Here is a 13,032-nt window from a genome sequence, read left to right as displayed (position 1 = left end):
GTTCACAATTATAATTTTTACTGAGAGTTCTTCAATGTGTCTGAACATAGCATCAATTGACTTACCTCACTGATCTGTACAGCATTGATCTTTGCCAGAATAACTTCAGGGGTATCAACAATGCTGGTGAATTTGAGGGCCTCAGGCCTTGTGCGATACAACCTTTCATTCAGGAGATTCTGGGCATTCTTTACTCTCATCGCTTCCACGGAACCCTCTGGCAACCATCCAATACCCTTCAGCCATTCCAGGTCTGATTTGTACACGTTCTACAAGAAGGAGAGGACCACAGAGTACAGAAGAGTCAATTTGCCTACTAGAGCACGGATGCCAGCAAACCACACACAACCTCTACTTAAACCAGCTGGGTGGCCAGTCCCACGAAACTCAAGGATCAACATTAGATGTTAATATTTGAGCGTTACATCTCTGGCACACATCTCTGGGAGAAGTTCAGAGTATCCTACAGGAACTGGAGCAGGGCTAACAACTAGCACTTGTGGAATGACAGACCGCAATAGCACATAATTTTGTTTTTATGCAAGGTTGAGCTTCTGTGCTCACTACTTGAAATCTGCCTTTTATGTGCCACTGGGGATAACTTCTGTAGGAATTTGGGAGAAAAAGTTTCTTAGAAGCACGTATAATGAAAAACAAAATACATATTTATATCTATGTACACCTCTCCTCTTTCTCTCTCTCTAAACATATTATTTAAATATATATATATATATATATATATACACACACACACACACATTTTTCCTATGTGTGCCAGATAAACTTGAAATCCAACATTTTTTTATGCTTACATCTGTTTCTGACATTTAGATACCTGATCATGCAAATATAATGGATCAGGACAACTGGGATTGAAATTTTCTACTTAGTTACATAGAATAAGAGAGTGATTTTCATCTGATGAATAAGGTCTTATAAGAAGGGATCCTCTATAAGATAGAAAATATTCAGAAAAACTCTGCAGAAAAATACAGAATATGTTAGATTCTATTAAGATTACTGTTTAAATTACATCCTTAAGGAATATTCTGTGATTAAACACATAGACACACATCTCCCCAAGAGTCTGGAGACAGGATACGCACATCGCTCTGCAGTTCGTAGGCTTTCTTTGCCTGGATCACATCATTCTGGTCTGGCAGACATGTCCACTGGTGCAGATAATTGCGATAATCAACGTCGCTAACCAGGACCTGGCATTTCTTGGCCTGAACAATGGACATCATGTCCAACGGTGTATTGTAGATTCCTTTAGACTTCTCATAAGCTTTCTTGTATTCTCTGTCACTCTGGATCTTGGCAGCATGTATAGACCATACCAATTTGGGGTCATCTTGTAGGCTGCGGAAACCCACGTGGTGGCCCAGTTGCTTACGGTAACCTTCTTTGTATTTGTACTAAAGTTGTAAAAAAATAAGATAAAAAGAACATATGGACATAATGTATGAAGAGGACTTTTCATTAAATGGTTTCGGAATATTTTTTTAGCCTCAATGTAAATTGGCTCAAATTGGTAGTTATTATATATTTTAGTTCTCTTTAAGGAAATTAGGGCTATTTTAGATAGTTTCACAGAGGACATGAACAAATCAGGAGGGAAATAGTATGGTGAACAAGAGTAATAAAAAAATAATAGCTAACATTTACTAACAATCACTATATGTCAGACACTATTATGAGTGCTTCAAATGTATTAGGTTGATTCATATGAAGTTGCTGAATTTTTTTGTTAAAAATAGTTGAATCGTGGCAATTATAACCTCATTTAATCCTCAGAACATCTCTATGATGTGGATATTAGTATTATCACATATTTCAAATGGGAAAAGTAAGGCACAGTGGGGATAATCATTGTCCCTAAGGTTGCCTGGCAAGTGGAAATTAGGTCAGTACCAAGGGTACTGAAGGTACTTCAGGTAGGAAAAAGTCATATGTGTGGTTTTGGAGACAGACAAGAAAGGAGCATGCTTCAGGAATGGAAGACAAGGCTGTCGGTTTGAATCAGCAGATGACAACAAAAGGCCTGTGGATAAGAGTTTCCACCTATTTCACACTTGTTCTCAGTGTCTTAGGACAAGAGTAAGATCATTTCTGTTTCTTTCCTATATTTGGATAACATAGGAAAGTTTGGAGAAAAGGGAGAGAGAGAGAGAGAGCTGGGAATAAGGCAGATACTATGGATTGGCTATGCCTTTTTAGAGATAAAAATGAGAAGTAAGAAGGAAGAGACAGCTGGATACTAGGACAAAAACTAGAGAAGAATTTGAAGAAAAGGAACAAAGGTAGCTTAAAGATTTGGAGCTGGGGGGCCTTGGTAGAATAATTATTTTGACTGCTGGTACGTTTTAAAACTACTGTTAAATGAACTTCAAAGGGTTTCTCAGAGGAGTATACATACGCCTCCAGCATAAAATCTTGTATATAAAATGTGATCTCGGTCTTAAGTCTTGTATAAAACTTTCATCTGTGATTTATATTTATGGAGAATGTCCTAAAGATCTGTGGGATAAAATCACATTGTATTGGTTCCTGAATTTTTCCCCAGAATTTGGTACAGATCTTCATGATATTTTACTTCTACTTAGAAACAGCTTAGAAGGTATTTACACATATACTTCACCTATGTTTACCTCAGTGTTTTTCATCCCATGTTAATATTATAAAATAAAGTCTTTAGCACAAGGCAAATGCAATTGTTTGCATAGAATTAAAAAAAAATCAATCCAAATCAAAATTCTTGAAAAATATTCTATTTGTTGTATAGAGAAGAAAATCCACAAGGAAACAGAAGGAGCTGTACCTCACTGGCAATTTCTCTGGAGGCTTTGGCATGCTTGATTTCAATGGCATCTGCTCTCAAGTCATAGCCTTTCTGCTTGGCCTCATCCCAGTCTTTCTGGTAGAGTTTCTATTGAGGGAAAACACAGGTTTGCTTACAAGAATTGAAAATCAGTAGACATATTCAAAGGAGTCATGATATGAATCACAAAGCACAATGTAAATGAAGGCGGCATAAGAAAAAACAGTCGCTTCTGAGTCCTTCTTTTGGTTATTGCCTATTTACTTTGTGGAATGCAGGGTACTTGTGACTACAATTTTAAAGCTAAACATCTAAATCTACTAGTATTTGAATTATTTGCATTCACCACAATATAGTACAATGTGAAAATATCCCATTATACAGTAATGGGAACTAAGAATCAACTGTGAACCTAGAGAACCTTCATCAAGTTACCATATAAGACTTGATAAGATTTTTTCCCAATGTTGCCCTTTGACTTTTCAAAGGTCCCTGCTAAAGGGATGTGACATAGACATCATACCTATCCTACACTTTGCATATAATTAAAAGTTTGACTTTTCTTATGGCCTTGAAATGTCAAACAAGAAAGTTCTGGATCAACCAAGAACCTATCAAGACAACAGAGACTGTTATCTCTTATACTTACTTGTGTAAGAGGCACTTTACTAGGGATTTCATTCCTCTCAATTAATATACAATGAAACTGAGCTGTGGACGTTGGATATAGGACAATGATTTCAAGGTTGAAAGAAGGACACCAGTGAGATTCAGGTATCCCACCTCTTGCAGTGCAGGGGCCCAGATATGTATCGAAACTAATGTTTGAAAGAGAATTTCCATTCATACTGCATTGGGAATGGTAGCCAAAGAGGAAGTATCTAGCACCCAAAGCTGTCAACCTTTCTAAGGCGGGTAATTTGTCCATTATAACACACCCCATAAGCTGACAGATACTGTCCCATAAAGACATTTACACTTCATATTTATGCCTCTTACATTGCTGATGTGCATGGCATTGATTTGGGCTTGCAGTATGACTGGCATGTCAGAAGGAATGCTTATGTTGCTTTTATCTTTATTCCAGGCTTCTTGATATAGTTTCTGTGGAGAGAAGGAAAATATTATTTTAATACAGCAATAGAGATGGATATCTGAACATTAAGCCTTAGCAACTATTTAACCTGGGAAAATGTTGTTATAGGTTTGCAGTGGTTAGTTTTTTGTGTCAGCTTGGCTAGGTCAGCGTACCCAGGTATTTGGTCAAACATTATTCTACATGTTTCTGTGAAGGTATTTTTTAGATCAGATTAACATTTATACCAGTAGACTTTGGGTAAAGCAGATTACCCTCTGTGATGTGGGGGCTTGTTCAGTCAGATGAAGGCCTTAAGAGAAAAAAGACTGACCACCCCTGAGCGAGAGTAATTCTGCCAGCAGACTACCTTGGGCTTGAACTGCAACTCCTGCCTGGGTCTTGAGGCTGCTGGCCTACCCTGTAAACTTTGGACTTGCCAGCCTCTACAATCATGTGAGTCAATTCCATGAAATAAATCTCTCTCTCATACCTCTTATTAGCTCTGTTTCTCTGGAGAACCCTGACTAATACAGTGTTCTACCATTTAACGTGTAGCATTATGCCACAGGTTTTGTAATAAGTATTTGCTTTCCTGAGTTGTAATGGAGTGACATTTTTCATTTTAGTGCTTCCAGGTCTGTGTGTGAGGTAGGGGAAAGGCACCTTGGCATTTGTCAGAGTTCTACTTAGCATGTGCCTTCACTAAACTAAACTAAGAGATTCTTAGAGTTGCTCCAAGCACTTTAAGTCTTTGAAGAGAAACAATCTACTTTCTCTGTTTCATCCACAGATGCTCCGTTTGGGTGGCATCTTCTGAGAAGAGAGTCCTGCTAAAGGAGAGCCTGGCGGTAGGATGGTTCTTACCTCACTCATTTGCAGAGAATTGGCTTTTGCCAGGACAACCTCTGGCGTGTCGACAATGGAAGTGAATTTCAAGGCTTCTGGGCGTGTCCTGTAGAGTCTTTCATTCAGCAGGTCTTGAGCACCCTTCACCCTGGTCATTTCTACTGAGCCTTCTGGCATCCAGCCAATGCCACGCAGCCAATCCAGGTCTGCTTTGTACACATTCTACAGAGACATTAGACAGAAATATTGTTCCAAGTGCTAGACATAGCATCCCTTAATTGGAAAGTAAGTTCACGGGGTTGAGGGGTTGATAAGCACAGGAGATGGTGGTTCCAAAAAAGTAGGACCCGAGATTTTACATGAATCAGGGGTTTCAATATCCATGACAGAGTAATTTGTAAAAGCATAATTTTTTCTGCTAGCCATGAATAAGGATAAAATGGTAATAATGCTGAATTCCATGGTAATTATTTGCTATTTCAAAGAAATTATATAACTGGAAAACAATTTAAAGATATTGTGCCAAATCTCATTTCATTTTCATCCTGTAATAGGATGAAACTCTGTTAAGTGTTTTGGATATAGTACAAGAGTGGCAGTTATTTTTTAAATGTTCAGATAATTTATGCTTATTTGAAATATATTTTCATTGCCAGACAGTACAAAGGACATGAAAAAAGTAGTCTGGAATCTAGGCCAGGGAAGACCTGATCTAAGTAGGGTTCTTCATCTATGTTCTTTGATTCCCATAACATAACTCCTAAATACGGGTTTTGTTTTAACAATGTGAATGGCTCCCCCTGAGGTTGTGCAGTGAGCAACCCATGGGTCTGTCCACAGAGGCACTGTCTGTACAATTAACAAATCTATGTCCTCCCATTCCTCCTTTCCCAAAGATCATGTTACGTACATCACTCTGTAGTTCATAGGCCTTCCTTGCTTGGATAATGTCGTTTTGATCCGGTAAGCACGTCCAGTGATGCAGGTAATTTCGATAATCAACGTTACTGACCAGAATCTGACATTTCTTGGCCAGCAAGATGCCTAACATGTCCACTGGGCTACTGAACTTGGTCTTCCACTTCTGGAAATCCTTCTTATACTCTCTTTCACTTTGAATCTTCCCTGCATGTATGGCACACATAATCTTGGGGTCATCTTCAATGCTCTGGGCTCCAATGTGGTGGCCTTTCTGTTTCTCATATGCTTCTTTGTATTTGTACTAAAACATAAGAAATATATGTTTAAAAGCCCAGTTTTAAAACCATATGCATGCTGACAATTAGACAACATGAAAACCCACAAGCAAATGGATAAGAATTTCATATTTTGAATATTTTGACATCTCTGAACAATTTTAAACTGTTTTATGCTGTCATAAACGTAACAGTAGTGTAATCATATATCTTCACTGCTGAAAACTTTTTCTGCAACAACTCTAACTACAATTTCAAAATCCGTTTTTCTTCTCTGAGACAACAAAGGGAAAGGTCTTGGAAGGTAAGAAGCATGACTGGAGGGGTATATGAGGAAGCAGTTACAAACTGTGGACCACCAGCTGCACTGTGGTGGTTCAGCAAGGTGAGACCAAGGGGGTTAGACAGAGAGCACTTACGTCACTGGCAATGTCTCTCGAGGCCTTGGCACTCTTGATGGGAATAGCATCAGCTCTCAGATCATAGTCCTTCATCTTTGATTCATCCCATCCCTTGGTGTAAAGTTTCTAGGTGGAGGATAATACACAACAGAAAAAGAAAAGAGTTATAGAAAGTTAACAGGCCACTTCCAGTAAGGAAGGTGGTAAGATGGGAAAAGTATTTTAATTACTCCTAGACTAAAGGCTGACTTAACAATCAGGAAATCTCTTACTTGGCTTATATTGGCAGAATTGCTCTTGGCCAGCTTGATTTCTGGGGTGTCCGGCATCACGTGGATGGAGGTTTTGTCAGTATCCCAGGCTTCTGTATATAAATGCTATGGGAGAGGTGAGGTAAAACCCTTTGTTAAAGCCAATACATTGCAGTTATTATAAAATTTAACTCATTTAACTGTAAAATAGCCTTTGAAAACTTATGTGGAGGTGAGGGAAGCAAAAGGGTATGGGGAGAGTAAATCATGGCAATATTTAAACAGACATATGATCGTTTCATAGCCAATATAAAGCAACATCATGATCTCAATTATTGATTCTTTTCATCCAGTGACTCTCAAGCTTACTCACAGAACCTTCAAGGATGGAGCTTGGCTATAGAACTATGATATAGTAGAAATCCCTAGACTTCAGAATCAATCCCAAGGTCAAACCCAACTCCCCGATGTCCAAGCTGTGTGATCTTGAGAAAGGTACATAGCCTCACATGCCTCAGTTTTTGGAGGGGGATAATCATATCTTTCTCATTAAGTATTTTTTTAAACTTTATACTTACCTCTTTTTTTTTTTAAGTTGGGGTGAAATTGGTGTATTACTTCATTGAGTATTTTTTCGAGATTAACTGTAACATATGTAAAGTGCTTGAGTCATAGTAGGCACTCAACAAATTTTATGTTTCCTATTGTTATTATCACTGTGACTGCTGTTGAGGAGTGTGGTACAGAATAGAGTTTCTGGAGTTTTAATACCCCAGACGTTGGAGTTTGCTATGTGAGAGTCAATTTCATATTCTGCACTGAGCCCTCATTCTCACTACCCAGATATTTGGAAGACATTCAGGCAGGTGTGGGAGAATTCAGAAAAGTTCAATTCAATCTCAGCTGTGCATATTAAGGGCCTACCTGTTGGATAAAGAAATTAGCCGAGTATAAATAAACAGATTGCCAGCACTCTGGAGGGAAAAAGTGATCATCGATCTTGTACAATAAAAATGAAAGCAGCAATAACATCTCACTTTCCAAAGTGGGATTTCTACCACCTATGGTTTTGGAAGCAAGTAATTTGAGTTGTGCACTGGCACTGCTATGCACACTGTGTTTCCAAGACTTCTGAACAAAATGCAAAACGACTGTATATTTTTTTTACAGGATGGATAAAGAGATGCTGATGCCTTGAGTCTGCTGTGCCAAGCAGAATGTGTAGAGAAAAGTAGTGCATTTGTGGATGTCTCTGGGTCACTGCTCAGAAGAGTGTATGCCTTACTGCAGAGAAATTGTCCTAGGCTGTACTTCCTCACCCACCCAGAGAATGAGGGGACACAGGGTTGAGAGAAGCATGCAGGTCCAACTAGGATTCAAGCACATGCTCTGTTGAAGGCCTGCATGAGAATTAGGCCCATCACCTCTCCTTTCTCTGGAAATCCTCTAGGACATTTCTCACTTTATAAACCCAGTCTGTGGAAGGTATGACACCGGCAACTGGCAAAAGCTGGAGACTCACCTTGCTCATGGTCAGGGCATTATTCTTTGCCAGGACAATCTCTGGGGTGTCTGTAATGCATGTGAACTTGAGCTGGTCTGCAGGCTGGCGGTACTTCCTGTCACTCAGGATTTCTCCTGCTCTCTTCACATTCTCGACCTCCACAGAGCCAATGGGCACCCACCCAATGCCTCTCAGCCACTCAAGATCAGCCTTGTAAATAGCCTGAAAATGAAACAATGTCAAATATGTGCAGAAATTACCTCCACAGCCTGATGTCTAATCTTGATTTAGCATGGTGTATACAGATGGTGTATAATTCTGCATCTTGTGTAAATTTCGGGGAAGACACAGGACTGCCTTACTTTGGTGTAGAATGGCTAGTCCAGCACTTTGTCCCTGAAGGTAGTCAATGTTTGCTGTTCTAAAGACCTATGAAATCTCTAATAATATGTGATTTCATCAATGAAAAACCATTTTAAGGAAATTCCTGCCTGCCTCCTGATACAAAGTGTTTATTCTCTGATTTGATTGCCTATACCTCTTTGTATGGGAATAATTCTCTGTTAGAGTATAGTTTGTTTCTATCTCTTTGGGCAGGGGCCTTCACAGCCATTGTGCACCAAAAGAAAGGATGAACACTTCCACATGCTAAATCCACGTGTTTTCTCGGGACAACAAAAAGGGATCTTTTTTCAGATGATTTTATACTCATGTTTCTAAGCCAAAGAGTATATATATTTTTACTCTTACTTATCCTCAGTCCCTCTTCTTGTGTTGTAGTTCAAGTAAAAAAAAAAACGATATTTTATCCTGCTTTCATGTTTCTTCTTTGAACTTAAATAAATTGGCTGAAGGAGAATTTTTCTCAAAAGTAAGAGTAACAATTCTTTTTGTTTTTATGGCTTTTTGGGAAACTCTTTTTTACAATGCCACCACTTTTATCATTCTTCCAAAAGTGACTACTTGTCAGAGCCTGATCAAAAAACAAGGAGCTACTATACCAGTAAGGTAGTATTTGAGTCCCAAGGACAATCTACTGGCTGACAACAAAAATACTTAACATATTTCTAGGGAGACACTGTTTTCAGCTTCTTAGAAAAATTGTCTTGATATATATAACTCATTCTTATATTTCCTTCCACAAGCTATAATAGATATTTTCTATAAGTTAAGTAGTCAGAAAAATGATAATGCAATAAATTCATTTGGAAAATCCGGTTGCATTAAATCAGGATTTCTTAACCTGGCATCAATGAACTTAGATAGAAAAAACATCTTTATTTTCATTAACCTCTAACTGAAACATAGCATTTCTTTTAGCTACAACTATAGGCAACAGATTATGGTAGTATTAACACTACATGGAATTTTATCAGCAATAGAAGTCATAAATATTTTCATATTTTATTACAGTTGTTGCAGACATCTTGCATATTTATGTTCATCACTTCTTTGAAATTAAGCTAGTTTTACACCCACTGCTAGATCTTTTTATTTAATGTGTTAATAAAAAGCATATATATTACCACACTGTTGGGGGGAATGTAAATTGGTGCAGCCACTGTGGAAAACAGTATGAAGGTTTCTCAAAAAACTAAAAATATATTGGGTTGTTTGTTTTTTTTAATATTGAGCTGCATGAGCTGTTTATATATTTTGGAGATTAATCCTTTGTCCATTGATTCGTTTGCAAATGCTTTCTCCCATTCTGAGGGTTGTCTTCTCATCTTGTTTATGGTTTCCCTTGCTGTGCAAAAGCTTTGAAGTTTCATTAGGTCCCATTTGTTTATTTTTGTTTTTATTTCCATTACTCTAGGAGGTGGATCAAAAAGGATCTTCCTATGATTTATGTCAAAGAGTGTTCTTCCTATGTTTCCCACTAAGAGTTTTATAGTGTCTGGTCTTACATTTAGGTCTCTAATCCATTTTGAGTTTATTTTTGTGTATGGTGTTAGGGAGTGTTCTAATTTCATTCTTTTACATGTAGCTGTCCAGTTTTCCCAGCACCACTTATTGAAGAGACTGTCTTTTCTCCACTGTATATCCTTGCCTCCTTTGTCACAGATTAGTTGACCATAGGTGTGTGGGTTTATCTCTGGGCTTTCTATCTTGTTCCATTGATCTATGTTTCTGTTTTTGTGCCAGTACCATATTGTGTTGATTACTGTAGCTTTGTAGTATAGTCTGAAGTCAGGGAGTCTGATTCCTCCAGCTCCATTTTTTTCCCGCAAGACTGCTTTGGCTATTTGGGTTCTTTTGTGTCTCCATACAAAAATGGGCAGACCTAAATAGACATTTCTCCAAAGAAGACATACAGATGGCCAAGAAGCACATGAAAATCTGCTCAACATCACTAATTATTAGAGAAATGCAAATCAAAAGTACAATGAGGTACCACCTCACACCAGTTAGAATGGGCGTCATCAGAAAATCTACAAACAACAAATGCTGGAGAGAGTGTGGAGAAAAGGGAACCCTCTTGCACTGTTGGTGGGAATGTAAATTGTTACAGCCACTATGGAGAACAGTATGGAGGTTCCTTAAAAAACTAAAAATAGAACTACCATATGACCCAGGAATCCCATTACTGGGCATATACACTGAGAAAACCATAATTCAAAAAGACACATGCACCCCAATGTTCACTGCAGCACTATTTACAATAGCCAGGTCATGGAAGCAACCTAAATGCCCATCGACAAACGAATGGATAAAGAAGATATGGTACATATATACAATGGAATATTACTCAGCCATAAAAAGGAACGAAATTGGGTCATTTGTTGAGACGTGGATGGATCTAGAGACTGTCATACAGAGTGAAGTAAGTCAGAAAGAGAAAAACAAATATCGTATATTAACGCATATATGTGGAACCTAGAAAAATGGTACAGATGAACTGGTTTGCAGGGCAGAAATTGAGACACAGATGTAGAGAACAAACGTATGGACACCAATGGGAGAAAGTGGTGGGGGGTGGGGGGGTGATGAATTGGGCGATTGGGATTGACATGTACCCACTGATGTGTATAAAATGGATGACTAATAAGAACCTGTTGTATAAAAAAAAATAAAATTAAACAAACAAAAAACCTAAAAATAGGAGTACCATATGACTCAGTAATTCCACTTCTGGGTATACATCCGAGAAAACCAAAAACACAAATTTGAAAAGATACATGTACCCCAATATTCATATCAGTATTATTATAATTGCCAAGATATATAGAAGCAACCTAAGTGTCCATCCAGAGATGAATGGATAAAGAAGACGTTTATATATATACATAACAGAATACTACTCAGCCATAAAAAAGAATGAAATTTTGCCATTTGCAACAATAGGGATGGACTTGGAGGTATTATGCTAACTGAAATAAGACAGACAGGGAAAGACAAATACTGTATGATATTACTTACATGTGGAATCTAAAAAAACAATAAACTAGTGAATATAACAAAAAAGAAGGAGACTCCCAGATACAGAGAACTAGTGGTTACCAGTGGGGAGAGGGAAGCGGGGAGGGGAAAGATAGGAGGAGGGGATTAAGAGGTACAAACGATTATGTATAAAATTAGCTACAAGGGTATATTGTACAATGCAGGGAATAAAGCCAATATTTTATAATAACTATACATGGAGTATAACCTTTAAAAATTGTGAATCACTATATTGTGCACCTGTGACATAATATTGTACATCAACTACACTTCAATAAAAAAGTGTCACGTATTTAGTTTAATTTTTTTCTCCTGATAATCTAATTTTATTTATTTTTAATTTATTTTTAATTTTTTATTATTTTTTATTGAAGTATAGTTGATTTACAATATTGTGTTAGTTTCAGGTATACAGCAGTGATTCAGTTATATATAATTCAGTTATATATATATATATTCTTTTTCAGATTCTTTTCCATTATAGGTTATTACAAGATATGAATATAGTTCCCTGTGCTATACAGTAGGTCCTTGCTGTTTATCTATTTTATGTACAGTAGTGTGTATCTGTTAGTTCCAAACTCCTAATTTATCCCTCCCCTTGCTTAGTATAATATTTTGATAACCATATTTCGATGTAATCGGTTTCTTTTGAAACCAGTGTGTGTGTGTATGTAATTTTATGCATCTCATGACGCTGTCCTGAGAAGTTATCCATAGGTTTCACCAGACTGGCAAAAGATTCCACAGCACAAAAGTTAGAACCCCTTCTTGAGACCTTGCTAAAGAATATTAAACCCACTTACATCACTCTGAAGGTCATAGGCCTTCCGAGCCTGAATGATGTCATTCTGATCAGGCAGACAGGTCCATTCATGAAGGGGTTTCTTGTAGTCTACGTCGCTTACAAGGATCTGGGACTTCTTGGCCAGCACCACTCCCAGCATGTCCACTGGGCTACTGAACTTGGTCTTCCACTTCTCAAAGTCCTTCTTGTACTGCCGGTCACTCTGGATCTTGGCCATGTGGATGAACCACATCATCTTGGTGTCATCCTTAACATTTTGGACCCCAATGTGGTGGCCAAGCTGTTTGCGGTAGCCTTCCTTGTACTTGTACTGAAAAAAGAATAGAGATATAAGTCTCATGATAAGGACATCTTATTTATATCACATTTCATAGTTTCATAGACACATTATTTCTTTTGATTTTCCCCACCACTAGTGTTAGGGAGAAAGTTTAATATTATCAACTCCATTTTATAAAATAGAAACCTGAAGCCTCCAGGGGTTAAGTGATTTGTTCAAGGTCACATCATAAACAGGTAGCAGGGCTGAGACTAGAATGGAGAGCTTCTGACTCCTAATATTTTCCCCTTCCACTAAACTCTACTGCCTAGTTTACATTTGCTTAACAAGTAAAGATAAAACATCTTGTACAATTTAAAAGAGCATCTACTTAATTTAAAGACATGACTGTTTTTTCTAAAAATGT

At 37.8% G+C, this 13,032-nt stretch overlaps 1 protein-coding gene across 1 annotated transcript in view; it reads right to left on the bottom strand.

The window, feature by feature from the left end:
* NEB (nebulin) overlaps nt 1–13,032 on the bottom strand; it is a 274,918-nt gene that overhangs the window by 85,914 nt on the left and 175,972 nt on the right. The window contains exons 82-91 of the mRNA XM_060016820.1: nt 12,345–12,656; nt 8,116–8,319; nt 6,615–6,719; nt 6,361–6,468; nt 5,656–5,967; nt 4,764–4,967; nt 3,821–3,925; nt 2,822–2,929; nt 1,107–1,418; nt 66–269 (exon numbers count right to left, since the gene is read on the bottom strand). Coding sequence (XP_059872803.1) covers nt 66–269; nt 1,107–1,418; nt 2,822–2,929; nt 3,821–3,925; nt 4,764–4,967; nt 5,656–5,967; nt 6,361–6,468; nt 6,615–6,719; nt 8,116–8,319; nt 12,345–12,656 — 1,974 coding nt within the window. The remainder of the gene's footprint in view (nt 1–65; nt 270–1,106; nt 1,419–2,821; nt 2,930–3,820; nt 3,926–4,763; nt 4,968–5,655; nt 5,968–6,360; nt 6,469–6,614; nt 6,720–8,115; nt 8,320–12,344; nt 12,657–13,032) is intronic.

Source organism: Delphinus delphis, chromosome 7 (genome assembly GCF_949987515.2).
Source record: "Delphinus delphis chromosome 7, mDelDel1.2, whole genome shotgun sequence".
NCBI lineage: Eukaryota > Metazoa > Chordata > Mammalia > Artiodactyla > Delphinidae > Delphinus > Delphinus delphis.
The sequence above is the reverse complement of the archived record's forward strand: the minus strand, read 5'-3'. Positions and strand labels throughout refer to the sequence as shown.